We start from the raw sequence: 15,629 nt of genomic DNA, 5'->3' as shown, positions 1-15,629 counted from the left end.
AATGTACCATAAAACCACATAGGTCAGTAATATTTCACTACTACGTTATTTATCTGGAGTTCGTTCCATATTTTTGGAAATAGAATACAACATTATGTTATAAATATAATGAATTAGTCATTTCCTTGACAGCTTGACAGTTTTGAGACCTAAACGGGGCTATTGGCCAAAAAACCCAGCTAGATTTCCTGGTCAGACTGATTGTGCTTAAATGTTATGACATGTCATGCCTTCAATATTTTTTTATTCAGTCAAATGTTTAAATAAGGAAGTATATCTTGTTGTGTCAACGTGTTGCTACATCAATCTTCCATCTGCTTTAAATCAAAAGAAATGTAATTTAAGAAATTCAATACAACATTTTGGTATACTGAGGGTGTCATTCACTCGACAGCTTGACTGTTTTGTCCTCTTTTAGTTCCAAAAAATATCAGGCTGTCAAATAAATGGCACATTGTAGACACACAGAAACAGCTAGGACTAGTTATTGTATTTGAAGGATATTCCTTGCTATACAGTTTATCCTCTGCCAGAAGAATGCATGAAAATGTTCCATGTCATTGTGTTTCTAATTCAAACTGCTCCTATGGGTTTGACATAAAATGTAATTGTGTCGAAGCTGCTTCACACATGACCTGATCCGCGAACAAACATTTGTTAATTGACTAATCAGCGTACGATGAGACAAATGTGTTGCTGATATCATGAAATCTTCACACTGTACAGATCAGCTCTCACAAACCTCCCACTCTTGTTGCCCCTGGAAACATTTTCACTTTGCAGAGCGTGTAGCCAAGCTATCCCCTTCTGGGGCTCTGGTGCCGTTTCTAGGGCAACCGCTGAATGACTACTGCCTGGCGGGGAGTCAAATGCAGCCATGGCGCTCACCCCATTGAGCCTGCCTGAATAGATGCCCGGTTTCTCATCAACACCCCTTTCCGTCTCCATCTGCCAGCCTTGCATAGTCGGCCAGCACTCAACCGTACAGCGAACTTCTGTGATTGTAAAACTAGCGTATACTAATGTTGTCTCTTTCTCTCTCTTGTTTTTCTTTGTAGGGGAAAGGGCTGATTATGGGACAACAAGGTAAGCTGTCCAGTGACAAGAGTGCAAATAAAGTAGGCGATGATGTGTGAAATGCTTCCTGTGTCCCTGGATGAGATCACAGTGTGGGAATATGAGTGTGTTCTCAACTTCTCTCTTATTTTTTCAAACAAAGGGTTTGATCGTTATCAGAGAAGACAGGGCTGATTTGTTCTTCTCAGATTGAATCGATAAAAACATAAAATATAAATGCCAGTGAGATGAATCATGTCCTGCTTTTCTATTTTTAAACAAGGTGTTGAGCAGGGAATTAACAATTATTGACGAGCCAAGCACAAGACTACTTGAATTCAAGTGTTTGAATTCTACCTATTTTAAACAAAAGTACATCCGTTAAAAAGTCAAATCTTTCTCATTACATTTTTTGTCAAACGTTTTCCTGTAGTCATTATCCATGACTTTAATAAAATGTGGTACAGCAGCTCTTTCTAAGGTCATTTGAAAAAAAATAAGTTTGACGATTGGGGAAATATTCTTTTTAACTTTCTTGCCAAGAGAAAATTAGAATATCAGTACCGCCTTGTGAATTTTAAATCACAAAAAGCTTCCACTTACAGATCATATCTTAAGCATAAAGATCACGAGCAGGATGAACCACGTGTGATCTTTTTCACCAAGTGATGAAACGACTAACCTTATCTAAGCGATTGGTGGCTTTAGCTGAATATTTAGCTCAAATATAGTTTGATATCAAATGTGTTCATGAATGTAAGAATAACTGTGGTTAAAACACCAAAACATGTTGGAGAAAGTTGTCTGTATTTGTATGGCTGTACCAGTTGCATTAGCATTCATATTTACCCTGTACCAACCGTGACCCACCACCATCTCCCCAGGCCCCCCTCTCTTCCCCCCAAACCCTCGAGAATGCGGAAGTCTAGACCTCGCTCCGTTTTTTACCGTAAGCTGTTTAACGGCAATATGGAGGCCTTCATTCAGGTATTAGCCCATCTGTGCTCTTTGTCTCTCCACGAGCTCAGCTGTCTCGCTAGCGGTCCTTTGGGGGGGGGGGTCCTTTTCTTTTGCCCACTCTTTCACCCAAATGTTGGCTCACTCATGCACTGACTTTCCTCTTGCTCCTTGCCTTGTGTCCACAGTCTGCAGGAAAGACAGGCTGAGGTGAAAACCAATCAAACTAATTCTGTGGTTTGATTTAATGAGCATTGCACTGGTGCTGGGTCTGCTTTTTTACATATTTTCTCCTGTGTTCCCCAGCATCCAGACATGTATATGGCTTAATGTATGCCAGTTGGCCATGTACCAGCACCATCACTCTGTCAGGCTATGCAAATAAACACATGGAAACAACTATTCAAAAGCTCAATCAAACACAGGCAGGAAAGACTGAGTGTGCATTTACAACATAAGAGCAGTACAACTTAAAAAGTAGCTCCCTTCTTCCTACACCCCCCCCCCCCGCCGTGCCGTGCCATGTGCCCATGTTTCACACCCAACAAGGCACTGAAGCTTTGGCTAATTTCGGCCAGGCCTCCTCTTTTTCTCTCTTGGTACAGTCTGCTTCTCTCACTAACCTGTTGTGGTTCTTGTTGCCTCTCTTCCTCTGTTCCTGCCTTTCTGCTCTCTGCCCAGGGGAAGAAGGAATGTCCGTGCCAGGAGTCAGGTACTCTCACAGCGGGACGATCGCACTTTGTTTCAGAAACATTCTGTGATAATACTTAAGTATTAGTTGCATATGGTGGTGGAAATACTAACACAATTTGGCTCTGCTTATTTTTGTTCTACACACTTAACATCAGTTGCTAACCAACATTGGGAACACTTTTTTAATGACGCCCATGTCTGTAATGCATTATAAACATACTTCTTTGTTATGCGTTCTAATCCGATATAACACAATATAATCATAGTTTCCTATAGATATTAATAATAATGCTTAAAATGTCAAATTACTTATGATGTCCAATATCATAATTTATGAGTTTTGGGTCACACTCATACATTTAGTTTTTTAAAACCATTTCTAAAACACATTACTAAAGTACTTAAATGTGTTGAATCATTATACAGCATTATAAAAACAGTATATTGCATTACGACTAAGATAATTATATTACAATATGATCCTAGCAGCAATTATGAAGTATTATGTTCCAAGGTTCTTTATTTGTCATACGAACATAGCTACAGAGTAGTTATGTCGATGAAAATATTAGGTCACAGGCTTCTCCAACAGTGCAACACAATAATACAGATAAACAGAAAAATATAGTGCAAGTAAATATTAAAAAGTAAATACAAAAAGAAAAATAGTTTAAAAAAAAGTGAAATAGTGAAATAATAGTCTATTATGCAAGCTATTGGAATGATATATTAAATAAATAGATAAATAATTCCTAAGTTGCAGATGAATGTTATGGATGTTGTTTCAGCAGTTCAGTTGTTTAACAGTCTTATTTCCTGCGGGATGAAGCTGTCTCTGAATCTGGTGGTTTTTGTCCGGATGCTGCGGTAACGCCTGCCGGACGGCAGCAGACAGAACAGTTTGTGGCTGGGGTGATGGGGGTCTTTTATAATCCTGAGGGCTTTCTTCCTGAACCGCTGGGAGTAAAGGTCCTCCATGGATGGCAGCTCCGTCCTGGTGATGTTCTGTGCAGTTTTCACCACCCTCTGTAAAGCCTTACGATTGAGGGCGGTGCAGCTGCCGTACCAGGCCGTGATGCAGCCAGTCAGGATACTCTCTATGGTGCACCTGTAGAAGTTGCAGAGTATCCTGGAGTCCATTTTGAACCTCCTCAGCCTGGGGAGGAAAAATATATTATGATGTTATGACCTTATGGGTCATTATTAAATGCTGATTATTGTTATAAAGAATTATGATATAGGTTTATAATGTATTGAAGACATGGGTTTCATAAAAAGGGTTATAAAAACATTGAATGATTAACAATGTTCTTTCATTATTTTTGAAGTTAATTGACTTGGGGGCTGCCTCAAGCTTCTAGTTATAACGTCCTGCCAGCATAACTTATATGTTATTATTCATAGTTTTCTGTTTATGTGCCTCCAATATTAATCATTTTCAATCTGCCTGGTAGGACTCCGGCCAGTCTATACCAGCGGTGGTTGAGAGCTGTGTTCGATACATCAATCTGTATGGTAGGTTCCTATTTTACGTTAATATGTTGGCTTTCCACAAAACAAAAACCCCTCCTTTCCCCTGCTTAACCTCCTGACACAAACATACATCCTCCAGACTTGTTTATAGCCTTTAACACCTTCATGCTTTAAATGTTGGTTACTATTCTTAAACCTTAAATGTGCTGGTAAATTCAATGGAAGGACATTTGTACATTTTACACTAACGGGTCTATCTGTCTACAGGTCTTCAGCAGCAAGGTATATTTCGAGTTCCAGGCTCCCAGATCGAAGTCAACGACATTAAAAATGCATTTGAGAGAGGTCAGTCCCAGTGTGCCTGGCTATCTTTTCTTGATTGATTTTAAATTGCGTTTTGTCCACCTCAAAAGCCACAGCCTCTTCCACAGGCCTTCAAAGTGCAGATAAAGAGCCCATGTGTCACATGTAACCCTGTAATGGACATGCATATCCTTTCAGATGCATTATACATAAGATCAGCGTCTAGGGGTAATAATAAATGAGGAAGAAAAACGCACTCTCAATGTTTATATTAACCTCCCAACTTAAGATGCGCATAAAAAAAACTGCATCAGTGCTGTGTTACATGGACACTGATAGTAATGAATGATTGAGTGTATTTAATATACGCTATATCTACAGGAGAGGATCCTCTGGTGGATGATCAGGCCGATCATGACATCAACTCTATAGCCGGCGTTCTCAAGCTCTACTTCAGGGGGCTGGAAAACCCGATGTTCCCTAAGGAGCGTTTCCTGGACATCATTTCCACAACCAGTGAGTCAAAATCCAGGAAAATATTTCATAGATGTAAAGTTGTATTTGTTCTGTCTTTCTGTTAATGCTTCCTGTTTGTCTTTGCTTCTTACTTTATATTCAGAGTTGGACTCCGGTGCAGAGAGAGCTCATCACATCCAGCAGATAGTTGTGACTCTTCAGCGGCCTGTGATTATCGTCATGAGATACCTGTTTTCATTTCTAAATCAGTAAGTCCTGCCACAAAAAAAAATCCCTTGTGTGACACTCAGAAAATGATACTAATTGCTTCTGTCTTTCCAGTGTTTCTCAGTACAGTGATGAGAACATGATGGACCCCTACAACCTCGCCATTTGCTTTGGCCCCACATTGATGCCAATACCAGATGAACAGGACCCTGTGTCCTGCCAGGCGCATGTTAACGAGATCATTAAGACCATTATCATCCACCATGAGGTCATCTTCCCCAGCCAGCGTGAGTTGGACGGACCTGTGTATGAAAAATGCATGGCTGGAGGGGAAGAGTACTGGTAAGTGCAAGACACGGTTTCCAGCATGTGTCAGTAGAGTTTAGAGGGCGGCTGAGGAGTCAGGAGTGTGAGTGTGTTTTGAAAGAGTGAATTTAAGACAAATTGTGAAGCCCTTTGGATAAAAGCTGCTATTTTTAAGCAAACATTTGTTGTTAACAGCCTAACAACGTACTTTTTGAGTATGCACAATACTATTTAAAAAACATAGCCATAATAACAACAACTGTTCAGCTATTATTCTTTTATATTGGAAACAGATTAAATAAATACATTTTGTATAATAAAATTCAATACAAATGTTATCAAATATAATTGATATGAAAATGTATTTTTAAAATGTAAAAATAACCATTTATGTCGTAATACATTTGCATATATTGGAAATTAAGTTATAAGAACAATTATTGAAAATAATTCATAAACTATATGACGGAAAGCTTAATATTCATCTATTTGCTACATTGAATATGATTTGAGGGATCGCTGTCTTCATATTTCTCCATTCAGTGAAAGCCCCCACAGTGAGCCCGGAGCTCTTGACGAGGTAGACAATGGTACCGGACCCAACACTAGCGATGAAGGTGAGTCACACTGCAGAGACACCAGCCGTACCTTTAAGAGCTGAAGTAGTCTCAAACTGGATTCTGTCACATTTCTCTGAGTTGTACTTTCTTGTGTTTTTGTATTTCAGAGTTGGAGCAGATCGAGGCCATCGCAAAGTTTGACTACGTTGGCCGCACTCCGAGAGAGCTGTCCTTCAAGAAGGGAGCCTCTCTGTTGCTCTACCTGCGAGCCTCTGAGGACTGGTGGGAGGGCCGACATAACGGGGTGGACGGGCTGATTCCACACCGTTACATTGTGGTGCAGGACATGTGAGTGGGATACATTTGGTCTGTAGGGCTCCCACATAGATTTTAGTTATATAACTGCATCAGAAAATGTATTTAGATAAGTCAGTACCTTGGTTCTGCTGCAGGGCATAGGCTGCTTGGGCTGCTCATTATTTATAGCGCTCTATTTTTCCCAAATGCATTATTCTATTCGTGTTTTTACACAATTTGTTGTCTTTTCTAGCTGTTTAAAAAGCTTACCGTTATAAAAACAGTGCCTTTGTAAGGGGCAGTGTGAATACAATGCCATGTTTTTCTGCATTCGTCTTGTTTCCTTGACAAACCTGGTTGCAATGGAAACCAAATAAATGCTCCGTAATCAGCAAGGAAAGAGCACAAGCACTTGATCACTCCACAAATGAAGCCTTTAATTCTGCTCCAGCCTTTTTCCTGGTAACCAGTCCTGCATCACAGGGCAGGTAACATAATTAAAGCTAAATGAAAAAGAGGATTGATGTACTTTCTGTCAAAAGTGGCTGCCGGGGACTGACAAGTGATTAATTATGTCTGTAAATGGAATGAGGCTTTCTGTGCTGGTGACATTTTTGTGTTGTTTTTGTGACAAGAATTTAATTGTAAGGGACTCCGTTCTTCCGTTTGAGAAAATGAACATCCCTGAGGACGGAAGCCATTAATTGCAAATCAATTCTTCTGTCGGTCTGTATCAGGGATGATGCATTCTCAGATAGCATTCAGAGGACTAATAGTGCAGGCAGCGGTGGACTACAGCACGATGAGAGAGCCCCTTCCAGAAATGACCATCAATCTCCATGCGAACACACACCCGAGCGCCGCTTTGGAGCAGCGCTGGGAAGGTTAGTTAAAGTCGACCTATCATGCAAAATGCACTTTTTGATGTCTTTTATACATGAATATGTGTCCCCGGTGTGTCAGGGAACTCACAAAGTGTCAGAAAACAAACTTTTCCTCCTTCCCAAATCTCTAAAAACGGGGGAACAACGGAGCTGATCAAGATTTGCTGCCGATATGACGTAATATCGGAAATGTGGGCTGGCTTTACGCCCATGGCCCTATCGGAAACAATGCGTGACGTGTTTTGAACATACACTGAACAAAAATATAAATGCAACACTTTTGTTTTTGCTCCCATTTTTCATGAGATGAATTCAAAGATCTAAAACATTTTCTATATACACAAAATAACCATTTCTCTCAAATATTGTTCACAAATCTGAAAAAATCTGTGATAGTGAGCACTTCTCCTTTGCCGAGATAATGATGGTCGTGGATGAATGGCACAACAATGGGCCTCAGGGTCTCGTCACGGTATCTCTGTGCATTCACAATGCCATCAATAAAATGCATCTGTGTTCGTCGTCCATAACATACGCCTGCCCATACCATAACCCCACCACCACCATGGGCCACTCGATTCACAACATTGACATCAGAAAACCGCTCACCCACACGACGCCACACACGCTGTCTGCCATCTGCCCTGAACAGTGAAAACCGGGATTCATCCGTGAAGAGAACACCTCTCCAACGTGCCAGACGCCATCGAATGTGAGCATTTTCCCACTCAAGTCGGTTACGACGACGAACCTGAGTCAGGTCGAGACCCCGATGAGGACGACGAGCATGCAGATGAGCTTCCCTGAGACGGTTTCTGACAGTTTGTGCAGAAATTCTTTGGTTATGCAAACCGATTGTTGCAGCAGCTGTCCGAGTGGCTGGTCTCAGATGATCTTGGAGGTGAACATGCTGGATGTGGAGGTCCTGGGCTGGTGTGGTTACACGTGGTCTGCGGTTGTGAGGCCGGTTGGATGTACTGCCAAATTCTATGAAACGCCTTTGGAGACGGCTTATGGTAGAGAAATGAACATTCAATTCACGGGCAACAGCTCTGGTGGACATTCCTGCTGTTCCATTGTGCTGTGTGATAAAACTGAACATTTTAGAGTGGCCTTTTATTGTGGCCAGCCTAAGGCACACCTGTGCAATAATCATGCTGTCTAATCAGCATCTTGATATGCCACACCTGTGAGGTGGGATGGATTATCTCGGCAAAGGAGAAGTGCTCACTATCACAGATTTTTTCAGATTTGTGAACAATATTTGAGAGAAATGGTTATTTTGTGTATATAGAAAATGTTTTAGATCTTTGAGTTCATCTCATGAAAAATGGGAGCAAAAACAAAAGTGTTGCATTTATATTTTTGTTCAGTGTAATATGGTCTGTGTTTACATTAGCAAGCATCGCAAACACTCAGAGCTAACCTGTGCTGGAGAGAGTACGTGTAAGAAAGCAGGAAATAAAAAAGGAACTCACCTTGTGGTAAACCCGCAAGAGAAAAAGCATTTGAGCTCCATACTGTTTCAGAAATAATCCTTGATGTGGTTTGGAACATGATATGGCGTTTCATCACGGCAGCATTTAGCTGAGTGTCTGGGTAGAATTCTCCCGCATGATGATATAAAGCTTTATACCCAGAATCAGCACTTTAGTAACAGGGCTGAAATAGACGGATATGAGGCATGGCTAGAATTGGGGATCTGTTTGGTATTTTGAGCAAAACACTTCATAGACATGTTTTTTATATATTTGTATATATCTGAGACCTATAATATATGCCTAAAAATAGCATGATAGGAGACCTTTAAGACTCAATGGGCTCACACACTACAGACAGTGCATACACTTCATACAGACATTACGTTTAGCATTTTAAATTCCTGTAGAAGAGATTCAAACTGATCAAGTACCAAAATGTATTTTTTCTCAGGGTGAGGATGCGATCAGATGGTGCTTCCGGGTCACACCACAGGAACGGCGCTGACAGTCAGAGCCCCACCAGAGCTGCAGATCACCCCCCTAAGGTTCTGCCTCGGCCCTGCAGCCCACACAAAATAGCGGTTAGCAGGGGCCCAGCAGACAGTCCCGAGAAACGACGCCTCGCCACATTTGGCAGTGCTGGCTGCATCAACCACCCGGACAGAAAGGCCTTCCTGGACAGCCACTCTCAGCGATCTTCACCCAGCACCACTCGGCACGCGAGTTTAGGAGATCACAAAACCCTTGAGGCTGAAGCACTCGCTGAGGTGAGTGTTATTGTACTTTGAAAAAGACAAATGATTAAAATATGAATACGCTTAAACATATTTCTACAAAGCAATTTTGTACAAACATCCTCATTAAGAAGAAAGCTGTCCTTTTATGCCATACCTAATGTTTAATATTTTATTCATATTGAAATTCTTACATTTATTCTGAAGGATATTGACTGTAAATTATAATATGGATTACATTATTTATGAATAGGACAAACAAAGAAAGCCAATTACTTGCTGCTACCTGTTTTAATCATTACTGCTCTGAGGGCATGGTAATAACTGAAATTGAAGCAATCCATCCTCCAAAGTGCTTTAAACACTGTTACATTTATAATGTTATACACACACATCTGGATTCTGGAGGAGGACACCATTTACAGAAATGTCAGCGTGTAAATCAAAGTATAAAAAAGTCTAAAAGTAAGGCTAACAAGTCTCTCCCATCTTTGGTTTAACATGGTTTTATTTACTTGGTATTTCTCTGATTGTCAAAACATGTTCTCCTTCTGCTTATGTTTCAGGACATAGAGAAAACGATGAATACTGCCCTCCATGAGTTGCGTGAGCTGGAGCGACAGAATGTAGCCAAACATGCCCCTGACGTTGTCCTGGACACATTGGAGCCCCTCAAACGCCCCGGGGGGGCGCAGGATCCGCCCGGCAGCCCCCTCCACACCATAGTGATCAGGGATCCAGATGCAGTGCAGCGACGTAGCAGCAGCAGCTCCTCCTCCGAGACCATGACCACTTTTAAACCTGCTATAGCAGCACGTAGACCCAGTGCCCCTCTAAGGCCCCCGCCTGTCAGACCTGTTCGGCCGGCCCCTGTGATTGGAGCGGGGCCATACCGCTCCAGCAGCTCGAGCTCCTCTGGTCTGGGCAGCCCGGGCATCACACCCACCGACAGGGTCTTTCCCAAACCTCCCTCCCCATCACCTTCCACTTCCTCCTCTTCCTCAGACAAACAAGGTAACATGTAGTTCCAGTCAGTCACAAGTCGAGTGGTTGAAGAACACTTTGGACACCGAGGGATTGTGTTTGCCATCACGCTCCTGCACCTCTTTTCGACAGCAAAACAAACTTTGTTGTCTGTATGATGAATATTTACCACTAATCTTCTAGAGTGTAGGACGGCTACTGCTACTTTCTGACAAACTCTGGGCCAACACATTACCTTGTTGGTGGACAAGTTGATATAGCGCATAACAATATTACAGTAGAATTTAAATAAGACAATTGTGCTGAGCAGACATGCTGGATAAAAAAAGGGATGCACTGGAAAACGCTTCTGTTTACTATAATCTGACAGTGAAACATCTCAAGTTATTAGGTTACAAATATGCTGTGGGCTTTGACTTTCAATCTTGTTCATGTTTCATTATGAGGGAACACTTATGGGTATGTTTCACCACTAATTGTGTAGACATCCAGTCTGTGCTGGTGTTTCTTTAGTATATCAAAACCATGACTCCTTGGCCACATCGGGGCTGTTTCTGAGATCACTCCATTTACTGTAAAATCTGGAACATTGTACACCTACTGTAAGTAACATTTAATAATGGAAAGAAAGTAGTGTGCATGGCATGTTAACTCTTTTTTACCATCAATGAATTTACCACAATGCAATGCATCATATTTTATAGATGCAAAAATTACAGCTGTTTGGCACTGCACCTGTTATGATGCTGATTTATAAATGTTTGAAATTTCAATGTATTGTTCTCTATATGAGAGTGATTTCAGACACAGCCCATGCATGGATCATCGGTAAAACCAGGGTAGAGTTGCATTAGGTAGCAAATCTTCTAATGGCCACTACATGCTGGCTTAAAGGTAATTACATCTGTATTTGAGCCAATATTTAAAAACCTAAAAAACAATGGTAGTATGAAAAACAAGCTGGAAGACAGCAGTTCTTGCTACACCCCAACGACACACACATATCCAACCCAAGGACACTGAGTACAAAGGGCTGAAAGCTTTTCATGGACCTCACCAATTGTTACTTGGATTGGTAAATATTTCAACAAAGTAATTTAGGACAATAATTTGAAACAAGCTACTAAAATATTGTCTTTAACCTAAATCAAAAATATACTCCCTTTCTGTCTTGAAATTGTTGATTACAGTTTTTCTACGAGAGAAAAAAGTTTGAAAGAAAATGTTCCATCAAAGCTTTCCAAGCAGCTTTGTCCTCAGAAAAATGGCTCGGCTGCAGTCTGACCAATCAGTAACCCGTTTGACCTGCAGTCGAATTTTCTCAGCAGTCGACTGTTACAAACTCTTTGTAACTCTGATATTTGATCATTATTTGTGTTTGCTGCACGTCAGTACTGGCAAGCTGTTCAAAAATCTATGTCTTATGCCTGATAACAGGAGAACAGTATCACAGCCAAAACTATATTTTTCCTTCATTCATTAATTTCAGAAATAGGTCAGTGGATGGCAGAGGTAGACCAGGCTGCAGGGCCAGAGTAACACAGAGAATATTGACTATTATCGTTGACATTATAGACATGCCACCCATATGATTAATACAAGGAAATACAAATGAAAATCATAAACTGTTCTTATATTATAGTCATCTCTCTTTATAAAAAGATTAGCTGTGTTACCTCAATAAAAAGTAAAAAAGTTCTCCTACAATTCAAGTGGCTAATGCACTTATAAACAGTACAGGGAACTATGCTGCATTTGTAGGTTATGTGTATTCATTTGATGAAGTTGTACTAGAAATAGGATATAGCACATCAGTACCATTCAAGCTTACATACTGTCTAGATTGCACATGGTCAGTTCAGGCTGTGTGGGTGTTTAGATGAACTTGTTTACTGTTGGTGGTGTTTGTTGTCTGTCCTATAAGGATGATCAATATATCTTTAACGTGTAATAGGTACATTGGATTGAATATATACATACTTCTAAAGGATACTTGTATAAATAACATTGTATAATAGGAACAGGATATATTATCATGTCTAGTCTGTAGATTTTTGTAACTCTTATCCTTGCACAAACATTAACAAAACAATAAATTGGTAAAACGTCAGACATTTGTCTTTTTATTTTCTGGTGATGTTCAATAACAGTGTTAATGCAGTGCACCATATTTGTAGTCATGCAGTCATCTTTAACACTGATTTGTGGTGAAAAATAACATGAGCATACCTGACTGACTTGAATCACAGCTCACTCTGCACTAGAGTGGTTATGCAGTGCCATCTGCTGGTGAGCATATACTGTATGTTAAAATAATTAATATCATCATAAAATGCACCATTAACTATCACAGCACCCTGCATATAATCATAGTTTGCAAGTAATGTACTAAAAGGGGAACAATGCCAATCTCGAAAAAAACTTCAATATTATTCCTTGGGTCTAAAATTGTCTCAAAATATTAAAATGTAACATGCATTTGTTTTACATGTAACTAGCCAACAGAATATAATAAACGTTTTCACACCTACAATATGAAACTTTTTAATTACAGTTAATAATAATATTTCCATGATTTAAAAAAACACAACTCTGAAATAGGCTTTTTTTCCATAGAGAGTACCTTATTTTTTGAATATATTTAGCAGACAATACTCATGTACCTTTACTTAACCCTCCTGTTGTCTTCGGGTCAAATCTGACTGATTTACTACTTTCATCAATCATAACTTTTTAGTTTTACATTCGATTGCATTAAGGCTTTATGATATCCTTCACAGTAGACATTTGAACATATACAATTGCTGATCACCATTTTCATTGAATTTTGGATGATTTAGTCCAGTGATTCTCAAATGGGGGTACGTGGACCCCTAGGGGTACGTTGGGGTACTGCACGGGGTACGTGAGATTTAAAAAAAAAAACACCATGCATGATTACAAAAATAATCTTAGTAGCTACAATAAGTTAAATAGAAAACACAATTTTATATAAAATATTCCTAAAACCTCATAAACATGTCAAATTGGTGTATTGTATTTTATAGTTTTGCATAATATATAATTTTGTTCATTGGTTTGTTAAACAGATATTACTTCTTTTTTCATGCATAAAATGAAAATATCCTTAGTTTGTTGTAAAGGAGTTAATAAATCACACACTGAGGGAACATCACTATATTGGAATTATTTGTATAGGCTTTTTCGATCAAACATTTTCGGGGTCGGTCAGGGGGTACTTGGCTGAGAAAATGTTTCAAAGGGGGTACATGACTGAAAAAAGTTTGAGAAGCACTGATTTAGTCAACTTTGTAACACCCATGGTGTTCCCGGTCATGACTGCCATAAAGAAAAGGAATTAGTAACCATCCGGATCAGAGAAAACACACACACAAACACCCACACCCGCACATACTCTAGATGTGTGTGTGTGTGTCCCCCTTATGTGCCCATCCCACCATGTGAATCATACCTGGCACTCACAAACACACACACAGAACAATTTGACACATTTCCCGCTCTTATGTGCCCATCCCCCCACATGGATCACACCTGGCACACGCAATACATGTTCAGTGTCTATTCTTTGTATATATTTACTGCAGTTTTTCACATATACCAGTAGTCTGATACACTATTTACAGTTTAAAAGGGAGTTAAAATGTGGTGATGATTAATGGTTTTTGCAGTTAAAACAGGACCGGTCAAAAAACCCTAACCCAAAGTAAGGGGGGGGGGGGGACAAAGACAATAGGAGGGTTAATTAAAACAATTCAGTGCTTAACTTTGACTTGTTATGGCGGTTTTTAGATTTATTTTTACCAAAGTAAAGAATCCTAATACCTCTTCTTTATATACTAATAAAGGACTGGCTTATCTAAAGCCGGTTGAGTAGCACTTGAAATGTTTTTGCTCTATGAAACCTGATGTACTTATACGATTCTGTTTTCTTCAAGTTTGTATCTTGTTGGTCGAATGCACTTATTGTAAGTCGCTTTGGATAAAAGCGTCAGCTAAATGTAATGTAATGTATAGTAATGCACTGCATTGTTTACATTTCCTATCACATAGCACAGTTACCACTTTTGCCCTGTGGATGGAGGCATTGTCATCCCGGAACAAGAGTGAAATGATTTACCATTTGATGTGAGAAAAAGCACCTTGCAACATATCAGAGGCACACACTTACTATTAATGGGAGAGGAAAGACAGGAAATCAAATGTTGGGTTCATTAATGTGTATTCATTGATTGGACTTTCCTTTTACAATTTTCCATGTGTAGAACTAAGTAAGTAAATATAGTTAATTATTTTCCACCTGCCCTATTCTTTCATCTTACTTTGAAAATATTGTTTTGTAGTAAAACAGGGTTCATGTAGTTCAAACGATCAACAGTGCTGCTCTCAGTGCTCTGTCCAAATATTCCCAAACGTTAGAGATTTTAGAAGATTTCCTCTCAAATAGATGCTTGTTTATTTTTCCCTTCATCCTTAACCAATATGATCATGGGTGAGGAAACACATTGTACACCTTAAGTCACCAGCTCCAATGCCACCGTTTATTAAACAAGTTTACTCTGTAAGGCTTGTGAGTAGCATGTGTTGCCCTCCATCCTCACCCCTACCCCAACCCCAAGCTCAGCTGCACATAGTATGATCACTTTAATTGGATGACTAGGAGGTCAATTTCTCAGGGCATCAGAGGTCAATGCTCTTAGAGAAATCCTGACCTGAAAGAAACTGATAAGTACAGTGCCTTGTAAAAGTATTCACCCCCCTTGGCATTTTTCTTGTTTCATTGCTTTAAAACATTTAATTTAATTAGATTTTTGGAGAATTTGTATTATTTGATATACACAATATGCCTACAACTTTGAAGATGCAAAAAGTATTTTTTATTGTGAAACAAACAAGAAACAATAATGAAAAAGAGAAAATATGAGCATGCATAACTATTCACCCCCCCAAAGTCAATACTTTGTAGAGCCACCTTTTGCAGCAATAACAGCTGCAAGTCTCTTGGGGTATGTGTCTATAAGCTTGGCACATCGTCCCACTGGGATTTGTTTCCATTCTTCTTGGCAAAACTGCTCCAGCTTCTTTAGGTTAGATGGGTTCCGCTCGTGTACAGCCTTCTTTAGGTCATACCACAGATTTTCGATTGGATTAAGGGCTTTGACTGGTCACTCCAAAACGTTTAAATGTTTCCCCTTAAAC

General features: G+C 39.8%; 1 protein-coding gene across 4 annotated transcripts in view; it reads left to right on the top strand.

The window, feature by feature from the left end:
• The window catches only part of LOC117548078 (SLIT-ROBO Rho GTPase-activating protein 3-like), a 53,964-nt gene extending 41,442 nt beyond the window's left edge, over positions 1-12,522 (top strand). For 2 of the 4 annotated variants that reach the window (XM_034219075.1, XM_034219078.1), the window contains exons 11-22: positions 1,059-1,086; positions 2,695-2,725; positions 4,161-4,221; positions 4,447-4,524; positions 4,864-4,998; positions 5,102-5,207; positions 5,281-5,508; positions 6,016-6,089; positions 6,200-6,380; positions 7,067-7,213; positions 9,146-9,461; positions 9,995-12,522. In XM_034219075.1, the coding sequence (XP_034074966.1) occupies positions 1,059-1,086; positions 2,695-2,725; positions 4,161-4,221; positions 4,447-4,524; positions 4,864-4,998; positions 5,102-5,207; positions 5,281-5,508; positions 6,016-6,089; positions 6,200-6,380; positions 7,067-7,213; positions 9,146-9,461; positions 9,995-10,453 (1,844 nt within the window). In that variant the 3' untranslated portion in view covers positions 10,454-12,522. Of the gene's footprint in view, positions 1-1,058; positions 1,087-1,940; positions 2,044-2,694; positions 2,726-4,160; positions 4,222-4,446; positions 4,525-4,863; positions 4,999-5,101; positions 5,208-5,280; positions 5,509-6,015; positions 6,090-6,199; positions 6,381-7,066; positions 7,214-9,145; positions 9,462-9,994 lie in introns of all 4 variants that reach the window. The other 2 variants (XM_034219074.1, XM_034219076.1) reach the window with 1 other exon arrangement.
• The last annotated feature ends 3,107 nt before the right edge of the window (positions 12,523-15,629 follow it).

This window comes from Gymnodraco acuticeps, unplaced genomic scaffold (genome assembly GCF_902827175.1).
Source record: "Gymnodraco acuticeps unplaced genomic scaffold, fGymAcu1.1, whole genome shotgun sequence".
NCBI lineage: Eukaryota > Metazoa > Chordata > Actinopteri > Perciformes > Bathydraconidae > Gymnodraco > Gymnodraco acuticeps.
The sequence above is the reverse complement of the archived record's forward strand: the minus strand, read 5'-3'. Positions and strand labels throughout refer to the sequence as shown.